Below are 24,303 nucleotides of genomic sequence, written 5' to 3'. Positions count from 1 at the left end.
CAAGTATTAGAAAGTACGCAATCAGGATATTTTAAGCGCACACTTTGGACAATTGAATTTAAAAAAAATAGAAAATTAATAAAAAAAATGAAAATTGATGAAAAAAAATAATAAAAAAATAAAGTTCATCCCGCTGAACCTGTGCCGTTTGACTTTTCGCTTCCATTGAAGTTCTTATGAGAAGGTTTTGCAAATTACGAGAGTTTTTAATATTTTTTTTTTTGTTGATTTTTAATAGAAAAAAATATATTTATACCAAAATATATGCCGAAAATAAAAACGATGTATAATATAAAAATATATATTTTTTTAGAAAAATATTTGATAACAAGTAAAGGGTGATTTGTTAAGAGCTTGATAACTTTTTTTAAAAAAAAAACGCATAAAATTTGCAAAATCTCATCGGTTCTTTATTTGAAACGTTAGATTGGTCCATGACATTTACTTTTTGAAGATAATTTCATTTAAATGTTGATCGCGGCTGCGTCTTAGGTGGTCCATTCGGAAAGTCCAATTTTGGGAAACTTTTTCGAGCATTTCGGCCGGAATAGCCCGAATTTCTTCGGAAATGTTGTCTTCCAAAGCTGGAATAGTTGCTGGCTTATTTCTGTAGACTTTAGACTTGACTTAGCCCCACAAAAAATAGTCTAAAGGCGTCAAATCGCATGATCTTGGTGGCCAACTTACCGGTCCATTTCTTGAGATGAATTGTTCTCCGAAGTTTTCCCTCAAAATGGCCATAGAATCGCGAGCTGTGTGGCATGTAGCGCCATCTTGTTAAAACCACATGTCAACCAAGTTCAGTTCTTGCATTTTTGGCAACAAAAAGTTTGTTAGCATCGAACGATAGCGATCGCCATTCACCGTAACGTTGCGTCCAACAGCATCTTTGAAAAAATACGGTCCAATGATTCCACCAGCGTACAAACCACACCAAACAGTGCATTTTTCGGGATGCATGGGCAGTTCTTGAACGGCTTCTGGTTGCTCTTCACTCCAAATGCGGCAATTTTGCTTATTTACGTAGCCATTCAACCAGAAATGAGCCTCATCGCTGAACAAAATTTGTCGATAAAAAAGCGGATTTTCTGCCAACTTTTCTAGGGCCCATTCACTGAAAATTCGACGTTGCGGCAGATCGTTCGTCTATTCATGATGAAATGTCAAAGCATACTGAGCATCTTTCTCTTTGACACCATGTCTGAAATCCCACGTGATCTGTCAAATACTAATGCATGAAAATCCTAACCTCAAAAGAATCACCCTTTATATACGGCTGTAAGTTCGGCCAGGCCAAATCTTATGTACCCATGGTAAAGGGTATTGCATAGAAACTTGTACTAAAGACTGTAATGCACAATCGAAGTAATTGGGTTTCGGTAACACTAGCTTATGGCAAGGTAGCTTAAAACTTCTTAACACCGTCTTCTCAATTGTAAGTTAGTCCATACGGGGTATATATTAAACAAAAAGGCCGATTAAATACGTATATAATTCAGTTTGACAAAATTTTTAATAGAAATAAAATTTTGACAAAATTTTCTATAGAAATAACATTTTGACAAAATTTTATATAACAATAACATTTTGACAAAATTTTCTAAATAATAAAATTTTGATAAAATTTTCTATAGTAATAAAATTTTGACAAAATTTTCTACATAAATAAAATCTTGACAAAATTTTCTACAGAAATAAAATCTTGACAAAATTTTGTATAGAAATAAAATCTTGACAAAATGTTCTATAGAAATAAAATTTTGACAACATTTTCTATAGAAATACAATTTTGACAAAATTTTCTATAGAAATAAAATTTTGACAAAATTTTCTATAGAAATAAAATTTTGACAAAACTTTCTATAGCAATAAAATTTTAACAAAATTTTGTATAGTAATAAAATTTTGACAAAATGTTCTATAATAATAAAATTTTGACAAAATTTTCTATAGAAATAAAATTTTGACAAAATTTTCTATAGAAATAAAATTTTGACAAAACTTTCTATAGCAATAAATTTTTGACAAATTTTTCTATAGAAATAAAATTTTGACAAAATTTTCTACAGAAATAAAATCTTGACAAAATTTTGTATAGTAATAAAATTTTGACAAAATATTGTATAGTAATAAAATTTTGACAACATTTTCTATAGAAATAAAATTCTGACAAAACTTTCTATAGCAATAAAATTTTGACAAAACTTTCTATAGCAATAAATTATTGACAAATTTTTCTATAGAAATAAAATTTTGACAAAATTTTCTACAGAAATAAAATCTTGACAAAATTTTGTATAGTAATAAAATTTTGACAAAATTTTGTATAGTAATAAAATTTTGACAAAATTTTCAATAGAAATAAAATTTTGAAAAAACTTTCTATAGCAATAAAATTTTGACAAATTTTTCTATAGAAATAAAATTTTGACAAAACTTTCTATAGCAATAAAATTTTAACAAATTTTTTTATAGAAATAAAATTTTGACAAAATTTTCTACAGAAATAAAATTTTGGCAAAATTTTCTACAGAAATAAAATCTTGACAAAATTTTGTATAGTAATAAAATTTTGACAAAATTTTCTATAGAAATAAAATTTTGACAAAACTTTCTATAGCAATAAAATTTTAACAAAATTTTGTATAGTAATAAAATTTTGACAAAATGTTCTATAATAATAAAATTTTGACAACATTTTCTATAGAAATAAAATTTTGACAAAACTTTCTATAGCAATAAAATTTTGACAAAACTTTCTATAGCAATAAAGTTTTGACAAATTTTTCTATAGAAATAAAATTTTGACAAAATTTTCTACAGAAATAAAATCTTGACAAAATTTTGTATAGTAATAAAATTTTGACAAAATTTTGTATAGTAATAAAATTTTGACAAAATTTTCTATAGAAATAAAATTTTGACAAAACTTTCTATAGCAATAAAATTTTGACAAATTTTTCTATAGAAATAAAATTTTGACAAAATTTTCTATAGAAATAAAATTTTGACAAAATTTTCTATAGAAATAAAATTTTGACAAAATTTTCTACAGAAATAAAATTTTGGCAAAATTTTCTACAGAAATAAAATCTTGACAAAATTTTGTATAGTAATAAAATTTTGACATTTTCTATAGAAATAAAATTTTGACAAAACTTTCTATAGCAATAAAATTTTAACAAAATTTTGTATAGTAATAAAATTTTGACAAAATGTTCTATAATAATAAAATTTTGACAAAATTTTCTATGGTAATAAAATTTTGACAAAATTTTGTATAGAAATAAAATGTTGGTAGATTATTTTTGGGCATCGGCTATATATAACTATAGACCGATACGGACCAATTTTGGCATGGTTATTAGCGGCTATGTACTAGCCCAATGTACCAAATTTCACCACGTACCAAATTTCAACCGGATCGAATGAATTTTACGTCTCCAAAAGGCACCGGAGGTCAAATCTGGGGATCGGTTTAAATGGGGGTTATATATAATTAAGACTGATATGGACCAATTTGCATGGTTGTTAGAGATCATATACTAACACCACGTATCAATTTTCAACCGAATCGGATGAATTTTGCTCATCCATGAGGCTCCGGAAGTCAAATCTGGGGATCGGTTTATATGGGGGCGATTTATGTAAATATGGACCGATGTGGACCAATTTGTGCATGGTTGTTAGAGACCATATACTAACACCATGTACAAAATTTCTGCCGGATCGGATGAAATTTGCTTTTCTTAGAGGCTCCGCAAGCCAAATCTGGGGATCGGTTTATATGGGGGCTATATATAATTATGGAACGATATGGACCAATTTTTGCATGGTTATTAGAGACCATATACTTACACCATGTACCAAATTTCAACCGGGTCGGATGAATGTTGCTCCTCCAAGAGGCTCCGCAAGCCAAATGTGAGGATCCGTTTATATGGGGGCTATACGTAAAAGTGGACCGATATGGCCCATTTGCAATACCATTCGACCTACATCAATAACAACTACTTGTGCCAAGTTTCAAGGCGATAGCTTGTTTCGTTCGGAAGTTAGCGTGATTTCAACAGACGGACGGACGGACATGTTTAGATCGACTCAGAATTTCACCACGACCCAGAATATATATACTTTATGGGGTCTAAGAGCAATATTTCGATGTGTTACAAACGGAATGACAAAGTTAATATACCCCCCATCCTATGGTGAAGGGTATAAAAAAATTGCTGCTGGTGAGATTTGAACCTGCGTTTCTTATTTTTTCGTTCATACTAATAAAGAACATCTCGAGAAGCAATTATAATATTATTCGTTGGTGTCGTATTACGATCATATCACAAACATTTGAATTGACCATTCGACGCTTTATGTTCAATGGCGTTTGTGGCTGAGTGTGCTAAGACGTTCCCTTATGGTGCCATCGAACCCAGGTTCAACCCCTGGTCGAAGCGAAAATTTTTTTCAAATTGTAAAAAAATAGATAATAACAGGTTGACTGATAAGTCCCCGGTCTAACAAAGAAAAACACTTTTTTTTGTCAAAATTCGTTTTTATTATTCAACATAGTTCCCTTCAAGAGCGATACAACGATTATAACGACCTTCCAATTTTTTTATACCATTTTGGTAGTACTCCTTCGGTTTTGCCTCAAAATAGGCCTCGGTTTCGGCGATCACCTCTTCATTGCAGCCAAATTTTTTCCCTGCGAGCATCCTTTTGAGGTCTGAGAACAAGAAAATGTCGCTGGGGGCCAGGTCTGGAGAATACGGTGGGTGGGGAAGCAATTCGAAGCCCAATTCATGAATTTTTGCCATCGTTCTCAATGACTTGTGGCACGGTGCGTTGTCTTGGTGGAACAACACTTTTTTCTTCTTCATATGGGGCCGTTTTGCCGCGATTTCGACCTTCAAACGCTCCAATAACGCCATATAATAGTCACTGTTGATGGTTTTTCCCTTCTCAAGATAATCGATAAAAATTATTCCATGCGCATCCCAAAAAAACAGATGCCATTACTTTGCCAACGGACTTTTGAGTCTTTCCACGCTTCGGAGACGGTTCACCGGTCGCTGTCCACTCAGCCGACTGTCGATTGGACTCAGGAGTGTAGTGATGGAGCCATGTTTCATCCATTGTCACATATCGACGGAAAAACTCGGGTGTATTACGAGTTAACACCTGCAAACACCGCTCAGAATCATCAACACGTTGTTGTTTTTGGTCAAATATGAGCTCGCGCAGCACCCATTTTGCACAGAGCTTCCGCATATCCAAATATTGATGAATGATATGACCAACACGTTCCTGTGATATCTTTAAGGTCTCTGATATCTCGATAAACTTAATTTTACGGTCATTCAAAATCATTTTGTGGATTTTTTGCTGTTTTCGTCGGGCGTCCACTGCGTTCACCGTCCCCCGTGCTCATTTCACCACACTTGAATCATTTATTGTTGATTTCCCTGGAGCAGAGTCCGGAAACTCATTATCAAGCCAAGTTTTTGCTCCCACCGTATTTTTTCCCTTCAGAAAACAGTATTTTATCAAAACACGAAATTATTTTTTTCCCATTTTTTTTCACAATAACAAAAGTTGCTTCACAAAAGACGCACTATCTCACAAACTAATTGACTTACACACGTCAAAATTTGACACGAATCATTTGAAGGTTGGTACTATATAAAACTAATATGTATTTAATACTAGCGATGTCATCTATGTATCAGACCGTAGACTTATCAGCCAACCTGTTAGGAAAATAAAAAATATAGTTGAAAAAAAAAAAAAAAATGAAATTGGTAAAAAAAATTCTCGCTTTTTAAATTTATTCATTCAAGGCACAACTTCTAAACGGAGTACTTCCGTCCTATGACAAGCCCATGTAAAATTCATTGGAGATGATCCAAATTTGCACTACTTCCGGATCACAGATTGGGGATCCAAACTACTTTTTTGGAAGCTCTTTTTTTGCTGGGTAGTTATATCTGGTAAAGCATTTTTCGGAAGTACATATATTTAAAGTACTGACTTCACTGAAAAAACAGTGAACTCACCAGAAAGAAACATTTTGGTTAATATCCCAGCAAAGAAATTTGGAAGCTCTTCTTAAGGCACAACTTTAAAAGCACTTCCAAAAATGCCCTCCCAAAGATGTTCTTTATTTTAACTGTACAGGAAGTTCATTTGAGTTAATTTTTTATAACTCACTTTTTTCATATTTTTAATGGGAAATTTAAAATTTTATATTTTCAAATGGGTTAAAAACAGATGAAAACTTAACAAAATAGTGCAAATAATTTAAATTTTGCCGGAAAAAAATGCTAAATCCTTTCTAGAAAAATTGCGAATTTTGGAAAATATTTGATGTCAAACGTTCCAGACAAGCGTTATAATGCATTAAAAATCATCAATCAAAAATTTAAAAATTATTTATTCGTCGAAATTTCTTTATTCACTAATTATTCTTTAATCACATTTTTTAAGAAGTGATGCAAATTCAATGCAACGGTTGTTGAAATGGTGGACATCCGTCCTATGACAAGCCCATGTTAAAATCATCGCTTCTGCGCCTATTTTTCACCACTTCCGGATCCAAAAAGAACATTTTCACTACTTTTTTGCTGGGATTAGAAAATTTCGATAATTTTGAAAAAAGTTTAACTAAACTCTGACGTCACGCAGATATCACAAAAATAAGAAAATATTTTTTTCAAGAAAATTTATTAGATATAATTATTTTTTTTCACTTGTTAAAGAAAATTGTGTACTTTGAATTGTGCCAACTAGTGCCATACGAAGTTCAAGATGGGCGCATTTGTAGTAAAATTTACAAATTTAAAGAAATAATGAACTATTTTATGAATTTATTTACATTTACTAGAGGTCTGCATCAAATAACTTTTCACTACATGTATGCAATTCACTGTCGAATATAGTACATACACTGTCTTTCTCTCAGAGCGCAAGTAGTGAAGTGAAGAGAACACTTGCTTGTCAAATACCACCAAGTACTTATCCGAAACAATATGTATTCCGAAAAAAAGAACAATACAAATGTAAGTACTTGAGAAAAAGTACAAATGGATTCTCTTCACTTCACGTGGTACCACAAGTATTTCTCAGTTATGTGCGAAGCAAAACTTTCCATTATTATTAATCATTGATATGTATGTATGTCACATATTTCATATATTTATGCACGTCACACACTTACCTTAACGTTTCCGTTCTTTATAACAAACCGAAAACATATATTTTGGAGAGTAACTGTTTTTTTGTATTTCTGAAACTGCACATGGTACATGGAGTACTCTATGAAGTTTTGTTCTCGCAACATACTCCACGTGATCACTCTGAGTACACTTCGATAAGAGAGAAGGAGGAAGGAGGTGTTTGTTGGTAGTGAAGACATCAGAGTAGCAACAAGAAGTTACTCGTGGCTTTTGGTGTTCATCAAAATGTGTACCAAATAATTTGCGACTCTCTCAAATAGATGTACTCATGTAGCAAGTACACGTTTACTCTGCATTTACAAATGGAATTGTGCAGACCTCTAACATTTACATTTTTTTCTATTTTACGAATTTAGTAAATCTTTATGCTTCATTTGTGTATAATTTTTCCCGTGTTTTAGTTGATTTAACTAAAGTACGCAAAAATTATTAGAGTAAATGTAACTTTCTCCAAACATAATAATTTCTTTAACTAAAATAAAATTAAATTGGCTTTAGGTTAGGTTAGGTGGCAGCCCGATGTATCAGGCTCACTTAGACTCACTGAGTGCTGCCCCATTCCATGTTAAGCACAATGACAAGGGACCTCTTTTTTATAGCCGAATCCGAACGGTGAAATCTTAAAAAGAGGCCTACAATTTTGTTAAATTTGCGCACGAAGTGTTTCAGTTTTTTGTTTCCGTTTACATTTTTCTGCGTATATCGTCGACAGTGCAATTTCACTTAATATTTTGGCCGGCCGAATATTGTGCCATTTTTGTTTCGTATTATCTTAGTGCTATTTTCGTAGATATTTCTTCAATATGGTTATGCTTTGGCTGTTTTTATAACGGACATGTCAAGGCTATTGCAATACACAGAACGAATATCACCCACATACACAATGAGAGCTAATATGGCGCTCTTAATGCAAATTATGCCAAAGAGAGCGTTGCTGATGAGGTGAAAATCATAATTACTTTGGTGGTTTGTTTCTAGATGACTTTTCTCATCTAGGTGAGAAATGAGAAATACACCAATTGATGTTATTTCATTTTGAATTTCTTTCAGATCCTTTGTGCTCGATAATGAGTATTTGGAAGGTGTGAAGTGAAAAGGATATGAGGGAATTTGTTGTGTAAAATAGCACAACCATGAAAAATACCTTTTAAAAGTACATGAAGAAAATATGCATGTAGATGGGAATTGTTACAATATTTGAAAATAATAAATGATCCTTACTTCATGTGGCTTCTTCTAAAGGCGGAACAAAGTGCTATTTATTTTGGTAAAGAATCCAGCAATTTTATACAACTAAATATTTGTTATTGCATGGAAAGATAATGTTCAATAAATGATCGCAAAACACAATAGAATCGTAATATTATTCAATAAGCAAATGGGGGTTCATGCGAACTGGCACTATACCCAGATCACAAGTTGGGGTTCCAAACTACTTATTTTGGAAGCCCTCTCTTTGCTGGGTTCCTAAAATACTTATTCTGTGTAAATAAATTATAAGACCGATGTATTTAGTATTTTAAATTCAATTTCATATTTATTATATTTTTTTAATCGCTTTCTAGACGATTCCACAGAAATGTTTTACATTATTTCGCATGATTTTCACACACTTACAAACTATTAAGGAATATTTTTTTTTTGTTTTTACTTCAAGGAAAATTACATTCTAAATCACTTTGATTCTGTTGCAGAATCAATTTGGCTATCAGCTGCGGGATTCACATTTTACAAAGTCAAAAAACGCATAGCCTTGTCGAGAAATTTCTCCTCAACATGTCCCGGATCGATGATGGTTGTTTGATTGGCCTTTTTCGAGGATGAATATTTCTTTTTGCCTTTTTTGGGATTTTTCGTATATTGATTTTGGATGACATCATTGAGAACACGATCGTAAATTGCAGTTTCTTCCAATTGTTCACCTATGGTGGTGGACGAAAGCATTTCCACTGATGGTGCCTCGGGATGGACATAGTGTTTCTTCATGATGAGAGCTATGAGACGAGATTTCAATGACTTTCCTTTGGCATGAGACAAAATCTTGGAACGAGGTCTTATGGGATCAATATTCTCATAAACATGAGACTCTGAGGTGTGATCAAGAAACACTCCCGATTCTTCGGAATCCGATGTGGCATCTGAACGTATGGAACCAGTGGTGACATTGGAATAGGTGGCTGAACTTTTACCCTGGCTTGACATACCAAAATAGGTTTCATCATAGATAAAATCCGATTCTGAAGAATTATATAAACTTGTGGCATCTTCATCTGTTCCCACGATGGAAGAATCCAAACAAGTAACCATACGTTTATTGCTTGAGGTTTGTGAGGGGGATTTCTTAGTTCGCCTACGTTGACGACGGGCCTGTTTGGCTTGCTCTAGGCGGCTTATGGTCTCCAAACTATCAACAAAAATTTGCAAATCACGTGGAGAAAAGTCAGCCGAGTTCACTTCGGAATTTTCCACTTGTAGCTCTTCCTTGGGAGCTATGCTGTATCTGTTAACTTCAACGGGATGACGCATCACATGGATGTAAGCATAATCGTAGACATCACTCATCTTGGTTGGTGAAGTGAAGATTACTGATGGGTTCGTTTGAAACTATTTAAAACAACTCCTTTTGGTGTTATCCTTTGAATAGCTATTGGTTAAATGATGCTAACTACAAATGTGTCCTATGATTTTATACCCCTGTCTGGGGGCATAGTGAATACCTGGCAAAAATGAGAATATTCCCTAAAGCCTATAATAATGTATTCATGTTGGTCATATAATAATTAATAATCCTTGCTGCCTGCCTGCATGTACTCATACGTATGAATAATAATGCTAATCTCGTACCTGTTATCATCCAAAGTTTAAGCAAAAGGAAAAATTTGCCTATACAGGTACTCAGTTACTTTCCTCCACAATCAAAATTCATAGCAAAATCTCCAACTAATCAGCTAACCTGGTCAAGGATGCATAATTTCTAATTCACAGAATTGCCTTGGCTACTCACAATTCGAATTATGATGGCCATAAGATTAAATTTCCATAGAAAACCTTATTAAGCATTTTTTTTGGCATTGACATGTATGCAAATGTTGCAGATCTCTCACTCTCTATTGCTACCAATGACCAATGGTCACGTAATTGTTGTTCATTGTCATTATGACGAGGAGGGGGGCGAAGACAAATTGCATGTGACGTTGTTGTGAAATTTTGGGGAGGTCAAATTTGTTTTGCCGATATCTTTTCGGTCATATGAATTGTTGGCATGACTTGTCATTGTGGCATTGCATCAAATGGTTTGACAATATGGTCTCGTGATTTTGCATGAGACTAACAAACGTTTGTAGTATGTTTGGCGAGGTGTACACGATTTTCAACAAAATGTTTGAGATTCAAATAAATTAACATTGAAAATTTTGACTCAGTTCCGAATGGTTTTGCCTTTACCTTTGGTATTGATACCGAGTAGGGTTTTCTCTCTAACTTTTTCAATTCCTGGGAAAGTGGGATTTTTTTCATGGAAAAACTTCCTTTCATGTGGTATACATTTTTGAGATTGTAAATAATGAAATGGACAAAAACCTAATGACAGGGTTCTAAACACGGTTGCAACTCCTGCCAAAAAATAATCTAACAACATTTGAAGAAAATTTACCAAAAATCTACCGAATTTAAAAAAGTCTATTGTTTGGAGTTTTTGATCAAATTTTTTCTTCAAAAGGAAAATCATTTTTTTAATGTGTCGAATTTTAAAATGCAAAGAAAACTTACAATGGACTGAAAGTAACACCAAAATTAAAATTTTTAAGATATTGAATTTATAGAAAATTTTATCAACATTTTATTTCTATAGAAATTTTTTTCAATTTTTTTGTTATAGAAAATGTTGTCAAAATTATAGAAAATTTGTCAAAATATTATGTCTGTAGAAAATCGTGTCAAAATATTATTTGTATAAAATATTTTTTATAGAAAATTTTGTCAAAATTATATTTTATAGATTTTTTTTTATAGAAAATTTTTTCAAAATTATATTTCTATAGAAAATTTTGTCAAAATTTTGTTTCTATAGATACTTTTGTCAAAATTTTATTTCTATAGAGAATTTTGTCAAAATTTTATTTCTATATTATTTTTTATAGAAAATTTTGTCAAAATTACAAAAAATTATATTTCTATAGAAAAGTTTGTCAAAATTTTTTTCTAGAGAACATTTTGTCAAAATATTATTTCTATAGGAAATTTTATCAAAAATTTATTTCTATAGGAAATTTTAACAAAAATTTATTTTTATAGAAATTTTGCCAAAATTTTATTTCTATAGAGAATTTTGTCAAATTTTTTTTCTAGAGAACATTTTGTCAAAATTTTATTTCTAGAGAAAATTTTGCCAAAATTTTATTTCTATAGAGAATTTTGTCAAAATTTTATTTTTATAGAAAATTTTGTCAAAACTTTATTTCTATAGAAAATTTTGTCAAAATTTTATTTCTATAGAAAATTTTGTCAAAATTTTATTTCTATAGAAAATTTTATCAACATTTTATTTCTATAGAAAATTTTATCAAAAATTTATTTTTATAGAAAATTTTGCGAAAATTTTATTTGTATAGAAAATTTTGCCAAAATTTTATTTCTATAGAAAATTTTGTCAAAATTTTATTTCTATAGAAAATTTTGTCAAAATTTTATTTCTATACTTTTTTATAGAAAATTTTGTCAAAATTAAACAAAATTAAAAGTTTGTCAAAATTGTTTTTCTAGAGAACATTTTGTCAAAATATTATTTCTATAGAAAATTAAAAAAATATATATTTCTATAGAAAATTTTGCCAAAAATTTATTTCTATAGGAAATTTAATCAAAAATTTATTTTTATAGAAAATTTTGCCAAACTTTTATTTCTTTAGAAAATTTTGCCAAAATTTTATTTCTATAAAGAATTTTGTCAAAATTTTATTTCTATAGAAAATTTTGTCAAAATTTTATTTCTATAGAAAATTTTGTCACAATTTTATTTCTATAGAAAATTTTGTCAAAATTTTATTTCTATAGAAAATTTTGTCAACATTTTATTTGTATAGAAAAGTTTGTCAACATTTTATTTGTATAGAAAAGTTTGCCAACATTTTATTTCTATAGAAATTTTGTCAAAATTATATTTCTATAGAAAATTTTGTCAAAATTATATTTCTTGAGAACATTTTGCCAAAATATTATTTCTATAGAAAATTTAAAAAAAAAATTATTTCTATAGGAAATTTTATCAAAAATTTATTTTTATATAAAATTTTGCCAAAATTTTATTTCTATAGAACATTTTGCCAAAATTTTATTTCTATAGAGAATTTTGTCAAAATTTTATTTCTATAGAAAATTTTCTCAAAATTTTATTGCTATAGAAAATGTTGTCAAAATTTTATTTGTAGAGAATAGTTTGTCAACATTTTATTTCTATAGAAATTTTGTCAAAATCCTATTTCTATAGAAAATTTTGTCAAAATTATATTTCTATAGGAAATTTTGTCAAAATATTATTTCTATAGAAAATTAAACAAAAAAATTATTTCTATAGGAAATTTTATCAAAAATGTATTTCTATAGGAAATTTTATCAAAAAATTATTTTTATAGAAAATTTTGCCAAAATTTTATTTCTATAGAACATTTTGCCAAAATTTTATTTCTATAGAGAATTTTGTCAAAATTTTATTTCTATAGAAAATGTTCTCAAAATTTTATTGCTATCGAAAATTTTGTCAAAATTTTATTTGTATAGAAAAGTTTGTCAACATTTTATTTCTATAGAAATTTTGTCAAAATCCTATTTCTATAGAAAATTTTGTCAAAATTATATTTCTATAGAAAATTTTGTCAAAATTATATTTCTATAGAAAATTTTGTCAAAATTTTATTACTATAGAAAATTTTGTCAAAATTTTATATCTATAAAAAATTTTGTCAAAAAAAATTTATAGAAAATTTTGTCCATACGTAAAATTATTTCTATAGAAAATTTTGTCAAAATTTTATTTCTATAGAAAATTTTGTCAAAATTATATTTGTATAGAAAATTTTGTCAAAATCCTATTTCTATAGAAAATTTTGTCAAAATTATATTTCTATAGAAAATTTTGTCAAAATTATATTTCTATAGAAAATTTTGTCAAAATTTTATTACTATAGAAATTTTTGTCAAAATTTTATATCTATAAAAAATTTTGTCAAAAAAAATTTATAGAAAATTTTGTCCATACGTAAAATTATTTCTATAGAAAATATTGTCAAAATTTTATTTCTATATTAAAATTTTGCCAAAATTTTATTTCTATAGAAAATTTTGTCAAAATTATATTTGTATAGAAAATTTTGTCAACATTTTATTTCTATAGAAATTTTGTCAAAATCCTATTTCTGTAGAAAATTTTGTCATAATCCTATTTCTATAGAAAATTTTGTCAAAATCCTATTTCTATAGAAAATTTTGTCAAAGTTATATTTCTATAGAAAATTACGTCAAAATTTTATTACTATAAAAATTTTTGTCAAAATTTTCTATAGAAAAAAAATTTTTTTTGACAAAATTTTATTCCCAATAAGAAACAAAAAACGCATATAAGAAAAAATTTTCTCTTTTTTTCTTACTTTCTTTCTATATCCGTTATCTACTGTACTTCACTCCAATTAGAATGAAATTCAAATATTTGATATATTTGTTAAATCCTTACGTAACTAAAATTTAACACTACAAAGTGAATTCTAATTAGTAGTTTATCATAGGTATCGAAATACCTACCTAGTACAATCTAATAAGATTGGAAATGGATGATATTCCTATTTTATGAATTTTTGGAAATGTAAAAGGTATTCGATCACATAATAATACTTATATTCCAAATATATTATAATATATATTATTATAAAAAATCGAAGTGGACTTTTTGTAGTCCTTAAAAGTCGAAAAATGTTTCATATTTGGAAAATATGGGAAACAAAAATCGACTTTTTCAATATTTGCACTAAGTGGGAGAGTATATTTTCGCAAAAGTGGAGTTGTCGAAGTTTTGGAAAAGTTTATTTTCATTACAATCCATGTGTTATGTTAAATCCCAAGATTTTGGTGACAAATTTTGAACGCTTCTTTGAGAGATAATAAGGCCTGAAACCTTTTTTAATGAAAGATGAGAGGTTTCTTTGCTTATGTCGAGATCAATACCACCACCTACGAGCATAAACAAATTTTATTCGTCTGCCACAATATTAAAATTAAAAATTCATGACAACTCTATATCAGATGACACTACCCCAACTATTTCTTTTATTAGAAAATATAATTTTATAAAAAATAAATTTTTAACCAAATTTTCTATATATATAAAATTTTGACAGTATTTTCTATAGATATAAATTTTTTTTTCTATACATATAAAACTTTGAATATAAAATGTGACAAAATTTTCTGTAGAAATAAATTTTTGACAAAATTTTCGATAGAAATAAATTTTTGGCAAAACTGTCTATAGAAAAAAGTCCATACGTACGTATGGATGTAGGAAAATTCTCTGTAGAAAAAAAATGTCTATAGAAAAAAATCCATTCTTGTATATATTTAAAAAAAATCGGATTTGAAAGAAAATTTAATTTTTTTAAAAACTTTGTTTTCTTTTTATAGAACACCAAATAAATATATTTTTTAAGCTTTTAGCGGCCGATTTTGGTCAAGTATTATATGAGGTAGGATATACTACCCAGCAGGATAGAACATTTATTTTTAAAGCATCCCGGGGTCTTCCATCAATATTTCCACTTTCGCTGATGATCTTTTCGACTATTCTTAGCAAATATGCCAATATGCCAAATTGGCCGTTAAAAGTCAAAATTTAAGTCTCGGCCAAAAAAGATTAGAAAACTGTATAAGATATTAAAATTGAAAATTTCACCCGCGCGGGAATTTGAACCTGTGTCAGTTGACGTTCTTCACTTCCAAGTTATTTTATGAAGTTTTTCAAAATACGAGACTATTAAATTTTGTCAGTTTAAACGAAAAAAATATATATATTTATACAAAAATATATGCCAAGAATAACAAACTTAAAGCGATGTATAACAACAACAAAAAAAACTGATTCAATCACGGAATTAATTTTTTAATTGAAACGTCTTCAATCACCAAAATGATAGTACACAGAAAAAAATTTCACGAAAATTTTTCCAATTAAAATTTTAATTGAGTTTTAAAAAATATTCAATTAAAAATTTAATTGATTCAACAAATGTTTTAATTGAAACAAGAATCAATCACAAAAATTAATAGTATCAATTAATTTTTTAATTGGAGCAATTAATTTTTTAATTGATACTATCATTTCTGTGATTGAAGGCATTTCAATTAAAAAATTAATTGGATCAATTAATTTCGTGATTGAACAAGAAATTTTTTTTTTGTGTGTACCAATCACAGTTTCAAATGGACATAAAAAATAGTTGATTTAAAAATTGACCTGATTTCACAACTTCTATTAATTTTTTAATCGATTCAATTGAAAATTTAATGGATTTCGTCTGGGAAAACTCAATCAGTTTTTAATTGAATCAATTAATTATTTAGGTAATCTTTTTAATTAATTTAGTTAAATAATTAGTGGAGTTTTGCAATTGCTAATTGGAATAATTAAGTGTTTAATAAAAACCGCGAAAATTTTTACTCATTTTCTCAACTAACTTTGTGTTCTTAGTTTGATTAAAAAAAAAAGATAGTATCAATTAATTTTTCCATTAAAATTTTAAATATCTTCAATCATTGACCTAATTGACTTAATGTTTCTAGTGTGATTAAAAAGTTAGGTTAGGTTAGATATAGTGGCAGGCTCACTTAGACTATTCAGTCCATTGTGATACCACAGTGGTTAACTTTTTTCTTATCACTGAGTGCTGCCCGATTCTATATTTAGCTTACTGACGAGGGACCTACTTGTTTATAGCCGAGTCCAAACAGCGTTCCACATTGCGGAGAAACCACTTAGAGAGGCTTTGAAACACACAGAAATGTCACCAGCATTACTGAGAGTGGATAATCCATCGCCGAAAAACTTTTTTGTGTTCGGTCAAAAGTGGGGTTGAACTCACGATCCTATTTTATGCAAAGCGGAAATGTTAACCACGATGGTTCCCAGTAAATTTTATTAATTAATTTTTTAATTGAAAAAAATTTTTCAGCTTCAATTTTTTGGATTGGAATTTTTAATTGGAAATATTTTGGTGATATTTTTTGTTCTCATTTTGTCACTCATACTAATAATGAACATCTCTAGAAGTAATTAAAATGTTATGCATTTGTGTCGTATTGCTATTATATCACAAACATTTGATTTGACGTTTCGATGCTTCGTTCTCTTATGGTGCCAACAAACACAGGCTTAACACCCGTTCGAAAGTGAATTTGGTGAAAAAACTTCCTTTTAAATTTCTTCTTTCAAAGGAATTTCTAACGCACAACTTCTAATGCAAAGCAAAGGATCCGAAAACGAAATACTTCCATCCTATGACAAGCCCATGTACAATTTATTGGAGATGATCTAAGTTTGCACTACTTCCGGATCACAAGTTGGGGATCCAAGCAACTGTTTTGGAAGGTATTTTTTGCTGGGAACCTTTTCTTGATTCACAATAGAAGTTCATTGTGAGTTATATTTATAAAAAAATAAATTAAATTAATTTTACTGAAGTGAAAGATACTATTTTATTTGCCTTAAGTAAGCAGATTAGAAAATTTATTGTTGATTATAGTAATGAACTTCTAAAGCAATGTAAAGGATCCGAAAACGAAGTACTAAGAAGCCCATGTAAATTATCAAAAGTTTCCCAATTGTAAAAATTAGATAAATAAATTTTTTAAATTGTAAAAATTGGATAATTAGAATATAAAATTGTAATAAAAATATTGATACAAATAAAAAATTAAATTGGTGAAAGGAATTTTGCTTTTAAGTTTTGTAATTTTCTTCATTCAAATGAACTTCCAAACCACAACTTCTAAAGCAATTTAAAGGATCCGAAAACGAAAAACTTCCGTGCTATAACAAGCCCAAGTGAAATCCATACTTCGCCAACTCAAGTTGGAGATCCAAACTAATTTTTGGAAGCTGTTTTTTATTATTATTGTTTTCTATATTTCGTTCTACATTGTATGCGTTAATAAAAATTGCTATAAATTTGGTCAAGTAATTTACACCAATCCCAAATACCAGGACATAAAAATTTATGGGTTCATTGAATCTACTTTGTATCTCAAAAAAAAAAAACACAACAAAATAATTTGCAAAATATTAATTTAAAATATTTATTATTAATGAATTAGATATACATTTTTATTGTTAAAATTCTATGAAAATGTTAAACATTCTCTCTCGCTCTCTCTCTCGTCTTACAGATATACTCTATTCTACTATACTTAATAAACTATTTACAAAAAAATACTTTAAGAAAAAGTTACAGAATCATATTCTATCTAGATTTTCTCTCAAACACACACACACACACGCGTGCCCTTATAAAGTCAAATAGCGCAAAGCTTTGTCGAGGAATCGTTCTTCAGACGATCCATCAGTACAAGCAAAACCTTGCCTAGACTTTTTGCGCATGTGCAGAGTTGAGAAACGAGATATTTTCTCATTTTCATTGTGCAATTCATTGGCCAAGTATAATTGTTGCTGTTGTTGTTCCTGTTCGTACATCTCTAGCGTTTCATATTCATCTAGAGGACGACAGGATATTAAACGAACACAAGGTGTTTTGGCACATTCCTTCTTCAGAACCAAACCAATGAGACGAGAACGTGTTGATAGAGATCTTCGTTTGGTTATTAACTTGGATCGGGGTCTCAGTGGTGATGGATTGGAGTCATACAAATCTTGTGATGAAGTGCCTATGGCAAAAACTCCAGATTCTTCAGAGTCCGTGGATATGGTTATGGAAAGTAAAGAATCACTGGCATCCTTATGTAGGCCAGAAGAATTATAGATGACACTATTGCGAGGCGATGAGTGAGCACTATTTGGAGCAGAGAAATAGGATTCATCGTATTGTGATCTTTGGGAATCGGGTGTTGAGGGAACTTTTTTATTTTCCAAATGCATAACAGGTTCATCCTCCACATCATCCGATGATGAACGATCCAAATGAGATTCAGAGTGTATACGGGATAAGGTATTAAATTTCCTGGATGCTTTGTTAGTTTTTTCCAACTCCTTTCGTTCCTCCTTATAAATGGTTAGACGTTGTATAGTTTCCAGACTCTCAACGAATAAATTCAAATCATGAGGTGAAAAATATTGGGTATTGATTTTAAACTTTGAAGGCTCTGGCAATTGAGCAAATTTGGTATACGAAGTATCAGCCATTTTTGAAAGCGAGTATTTTTCTGTTTTTCTCCAAATTCTAAACGAAACGATGTTGTTTTAGGTCTTGCTAAAGTGCAACTGATATTTTGTGATACAAGTGTTTTGCCTTATATAGAATTTAGTCCCTCAACTAAAACAGGTAGCTTAGTTTGTGACTTAATCTCTAATCTAGGTGTCACCACCTTTGCTTTGCTGTGTTGCTGAGTTATCCCAAGTAGCAATATAGGAATTTATTAAGATACCTGTCTATTGATGTCTCTTTCTGTTAGAGGCAATGAGCCGCATTCCTTTTTTCCTATCCTAATCTAAATCCTTTGGTTCTTGGTAAACATGATAGGCCAGGATTTATTTTTGGTAAGCATTTCTAGCATCTCTTGGCTAAGCCGTTTTTGGGAAAATCCTTTTTACCCAACCCGGTGTCAATTGCGCGAATAAGTTTTTCTGTATCCGTCTTTTCAATCTTCATCGATCCATCCATCCATCCGCCTATTCATCAATGTGTATTGTTGTGCCATGATTGAAATCTCTATTTCTACCACTAAATCCAAGGACCTGTCCATTGGCATTAGCATTAGTTTTCATTATTGTCATCTAATTTTATGACCTCATCGAAGAAAATGTAAGAAAATTTCCATTTCTTTTTTCCAGAAGATTTATTGCCCTTCCCAAGATCTTGCTTAAGCAAATGTGCAATGATGGGATTTTCCTTTCATTAACACAAACATTTGATGGAATAGCGAAAATTTGTGAAATCTTTTTTGACGAAGAAGAAGAACTTTTATGGCCTCCTTTTTGGCCCTAAACCTATGAACATATGGTCGCTGTTTTTACACAAAATTAATGGTGTTAAACACAGAGCAAAGCAGAATGAGCACGTGTTAAAAATTGGTTTAGTCACGTATTTCGATTTTGTTTTTGCCCATCGACCTGGTAACCAGTAAGGCAGATAAAGTGGAAGAGAAAAATTCATGCAATTTCTTGGAATTCACTGTTCACGGGGATGAGAATTTGCAAAATATATAATAGCAAAAAATTGTTTTTTTTTGCACGCAAATTACCAAAAAGAAATTTATGAAATATGGATATACCAGTTTTCAGGGAATTCTCTAGAAAATTCAGGCAAAACACTTAGGTACTCTATAAAATAACATATCTGAATTGATGATAGCTAAAAGGCTAAAATTTTCATTCAAAACAGTTGAAATTATAGTATTTCACATCGAAATCTAATTAACCTGCTAATGCGTTTTAAGCATCATAAATCAAACAAGTCATAATTTAATTCATTGCAAAAACAAAAAAATTAATTGAATTAATTTGATATAATTTAATTTAAAGCAATTTCCCAGCAAAAAAAGCATACAAAATAGTAGTTTGGATCCCTAACTTGTGATCCGCAAGTAGTGCAAACTTGGATCATCTCCGATGATTTTTACATAGGCTTCTTGTAGGACGGAAATATATCGTTTCCGTTGCATTGCTTTAGAAGTTGTGATTTTCATTGCAATGAAGAAATTTCAAAAACTAAATAACATAATATTTTTTTAATGTTATTCTCTATACTTATCAATATTTTTTATTACAATTTTCAGCAGTGGCAAATTTTTTTATCAAATATTTTTTCAAAAGATTGTTTTGTATGTTATACATTAGAAGGAAGAAAAAAATTGCGGTGCCCAGAAGTCCAAGGAGTATCGGGCTATATCGAAACATGGACCGGAACATGGGGCTATACCGAAACATGGACCGATACACACCATCTTCGGCACACTTGTTTATGGAACCGGTATCTAGAAGTCCAAGAAGTGCAATCGGGAGATTGGACTATATGGAGGCTATACCAAAACATGGACACTTATTTATGCACCCAAAATACCTCCAGACTCTAAAATTCAGGCAAATCGTATTAAAATTCACGTGTCTAGATGCTTATATTTCCTTGTATGGAGGCAAATCTGGACCAAAGACGAGTTTGTGAATAATTTCAGCACGATAGACTCATTATTGAAGACTTTAGCGCAATTACAGAAAGACAGAAAGAGGGACATGGTTATAGTGTCTTAGAATTTCTCCCTGATTAAGAATATACAGTGGGGAGCAAAACCGAGGGAATGTTTACCACTTACGAGTATGTTTTATTTGCTCTATTGTGTCCAATGACTACAAAATTTATTTATTTTTTTTTATTTCCTAATAAACAAAACTGTACATTAAGATAAATTATATAACTATACTACTATACTATTAAAATAAAATACAAATAAGCCTGAATCCAGTTTTGCACTTTATGCATAATACATTAAAATCAATAGTTTTAGCATTGAGTCCATAGCCCTTTATTTTTAATTACGATTTTAACTCGTCTTGACATTCTTTCTACTAAGTTTTGTACTATTTCTTTTGATACATTTGACTAATTGTGCTGAACTAGGTTCTATGTCTCATCGTTATTTGTTGGTTCTCTTTGATGTACTCTCAAGCGCCTTTTAACCATAGACCATAAATTCTTAGTGAGATTAAGATCGGCACTTTGTGGTCGCCATGTGAGCATTTGAAAACTTTCCTCCGACAACAATTTCTTTACTATTTTGTAAGTATGCTTGGGTTTGCCGTCTTATTGAAAAACAACTTGCTCCTCAAGGTAGCCGTAAACCTCCGCAAGGTTAGGGAAATTTGATTGCAACATATCAAGATAGTCTCCTTTTTTCATGATTCCATATTATCAACCAACGGCCAAGTTTGCCAACATCCCCATATCATGAGAAAAATTATCTGTAGAAATAAAATTTTGGAAAAATTTTCTATAGAAATAAAATTTTGGAAATATTTGTAGAGAAATAAAACGTTGGCAAAATTTTCTAAAGAAATAAAAATTTGACAAAATTTTGTAAAGAAATAAAATTGTGGAAAACTTTTCTACAGAAATTTAAATCTTGACAAAATTTTCTAAAGAAATTAAATTTTTGAAAAATATCCTATAGAAATAAAATTTTGGAAAAAAATTTCTATAGAAATAAAGAAATAAATTTTTGGAAAAATTTTCTATAGAAATAAAATTTTGACAATTTTTTTTTACAAATTTTTTTATATTTTTTGACAAAATTTTCTAAAGAAATAAAATTTTGGAAAAATTTCTACAGAAATAAAATGTTGGCAAAAATTTCTACAGAAATAAAATTTTGACAAAATTGTTTACAGAAATAAAATTTTGGAAAAAATTTCGATAGAAATAAAATTTGGACAAAATTTTCTAAAGAAATAAAATTTGAAAACAATTTCTACAGAAGCAAAATTTTGGAAAAACTTCTATAGCAATAAAATTTTGACAAAAATTTCTATAGAAATAATATAAAAAGAATATAGAAATATGGTTTTGACAAAATTTTCTAAAGAAATAAAATTTTGACAAAAATTTCTATAGAAATAAAATTTCGGAAAAATTTTCTATAGAAGTAAAATTTTGGAAAAATTTCTACAGAAATAAAATTTTGGCAATTTGCTTTTTTTACAAAATTGTTTATAGAAATAAAATTTTGACAAAATTTTCTGAAGAAATACAATTTTGGAAAAAATGTCTACAGAAATGGAAAAAATTTCTACAGAACTAAAATTTTGACAAAATTTGACAGAAATAAAATTTTGGAAAAATTTCGATAGAAATAAAATTTGGACAAAATTTTCTAAAGAAATAAAATGTGGAAACAATTTCAACAGAAACAAAATTTTGGAAAAATTTTCTATAGCAATACAATTTTGACAAAATTTTCTATAGAAATAATATAAAAAGAATATAGAAAAAAGGTTTTGACAAAATTTTCTAAAGAAATAAAATTTTGACAAAATTTTCTATAGAAATAAAATGTTGGCAAAAATTTCAACAGAAATAAAATGTTGACAACATTTTTTACAGAAATAAAATTTAGACAAAAATTTTTACAGAAATATTTTGGAAAAAAATTTCTATAGTAAAAAAATTTTGACAAAATTTTCTATAGGAATAAAATTTTGGAAAAAATTTCTATAAAAATAAAATTTTGGAAAAATTTCAACAGAAAAAAAATTAAAAACAAATTTCGATAAAAATAAAATTTTTACAAAATTTTCTAAAGAAATAAAATTTTGGAAACAATTTCTACAGAAATAAAATTTTGGAAAAAAATTCTATAGACAATTTTGACAAAATTTTCTATAGAAATAATAAGCCGAAATCAAAAAAAAAAAAAATAACAACAATGCTTAAAGAACAAAACCAACAATAACAAAACAAAACGAATGGAAAAAGAAGAGGAAGGAAAAAATTTCTACAGAAATAAAATTTTGGAAAAATTTTCTATAGAAATAAAATTTTTAAAAAATTTTCTATAGAAATACAATTTTGACAAAACTTTCTATAGAAATAAATTTTTTACAAAATTTCCTATAGAAATAATATAGAAATAAGATTTTCAGAAAATGTTTTATAGAAATAAAATTTTGACAAATTTTTTATAGAAAAAAAATTTTGACAAAATTTTCTAAAGAAATAAAATTTTGGAAAAATTTCTACAGAAATAAAATTTTGACAAAATTTTCTATAGAACTAAAATTTTGACATAATTTTCTATAGAAATAAAATTTTGACAAAACTTTCTATAGAAATAAATTTTTTACAAAATTTCCTATAGAAATAATATAGAAATAAAATTTTCAGAAAATGGTTTATAGAAATAAAATTTTGACATACTTTGTATAGAAAAAAAATGTTGACAAAATTTTCTAAAGAAATAAAATTTTGGAAAAATTTCTACAGAAATAAAATTTGACAAAATTTTGTATAGAAATAAAATTTTGACAAAATTTTGTATAGAAATAAAATTTTGACAAAATTTTCCATAGAAATAATATAAAAATAAAATTTTCAGAAAATTTTGTATAGAAATAAAATTTTGACAAAATTTTCTATAGAAATAAAATTTTGACAGCATTTTCTATAGAAATAAAATTTTGACAAAATTTTCTATAGAAATAAAATTTTTACAAAATGTTCTATAGAACTAAAATTTTGATAAAATTTTCTATAGAAATAAAATTGTGACAAATGTTTTCCTTGTTGATGGTAATAATGTGCTGAAATAAAATAATAAAACATTTCTTTCGAAGGAAAAACATTTTTTCATACTAACCACAATTTCAAAATAAGAGTTTTTTAACCCTGAAAATGCATCCTTATTTCTTGTACACTAACGTCATCCTTTGTCATTTTGACTACGGACTATTTCGAGGAGCTTTAAATGTCTCCATGAGAAAAATTACAACCAAAATTTAGTTTAATTTTTTATTCAGTTCATTTCTAATTAATATTAAACAAAAATTCACAAAATCATTGAATTAGGATAACTTAAATTTGTAATTTCCCAATCGACCAAACTTCAGTTTAGATCGGAAATAAAATTAAGCGTTGTCATTTTGACGAAGGATGAATGTCTAGGGTTAAATTTGGTCAACTTTTCTTCAAATTCTTGTAGATTATTTTTGACACGAATGGCAACCGTGTTTGCTTGACATGGTGTGGAGACTATGTCGTTACCGAGTCATTACCAGTAATATTCTTAGATCGTTACCAGTGATGTTCTTGTTCATCGATGGAAAGCGGTTTATTATTTGTTGCATCTGATCACCAATCTTTGAAGACAT

At 28.7% G+C, this 24,303-nt stretch overlaps 2 protein-coding genes across 6 annotated transcripts in view; both read right to left on the bottom strand.

The window, feature by feature from the left end:
* The window catches only part of LOC142224253 (uncharacterized), a 562,139-nt gene that overhangs the window by 129,532 nt on the left and 408,304 nt on the right, over nt 1-24,303 (bottom strand). The gene's annotated exons all lie outside the window — the stretch shown is intronic.
* On the bottom strand, nt 17,543-18,697 carry dunk (disrupted underground network). Its single transcript, XM_075294032.1, has one exon. It carries the CDS (start codon nt 18,628-18,630, stop codon nt 17,779-17,781), a length of 852 nt encoding a protein of 283 aa, XP_075150147.1. The 5' UTR covers nt 18,631-18,697; the 3' UTR covers nt 17,543-17,778.

Source organism: Haematobia irritans, chromosome 2 (assembly GCF_050003625.1).
Source record: "Haematobia irritans isolate KBUSLIRL chromosome 2, ASM5000362v1, whole genome shotgun sequence".
Taxonomy (NCBI): Eukaryota; Metazoa; Arthropoda; class Insecta; order Diptera; family Muscidae; genus Haematobia; species Haematobia irritans.
This window is presented reverse-complemented; position numbering and strand designations above follow the sequence as displayed.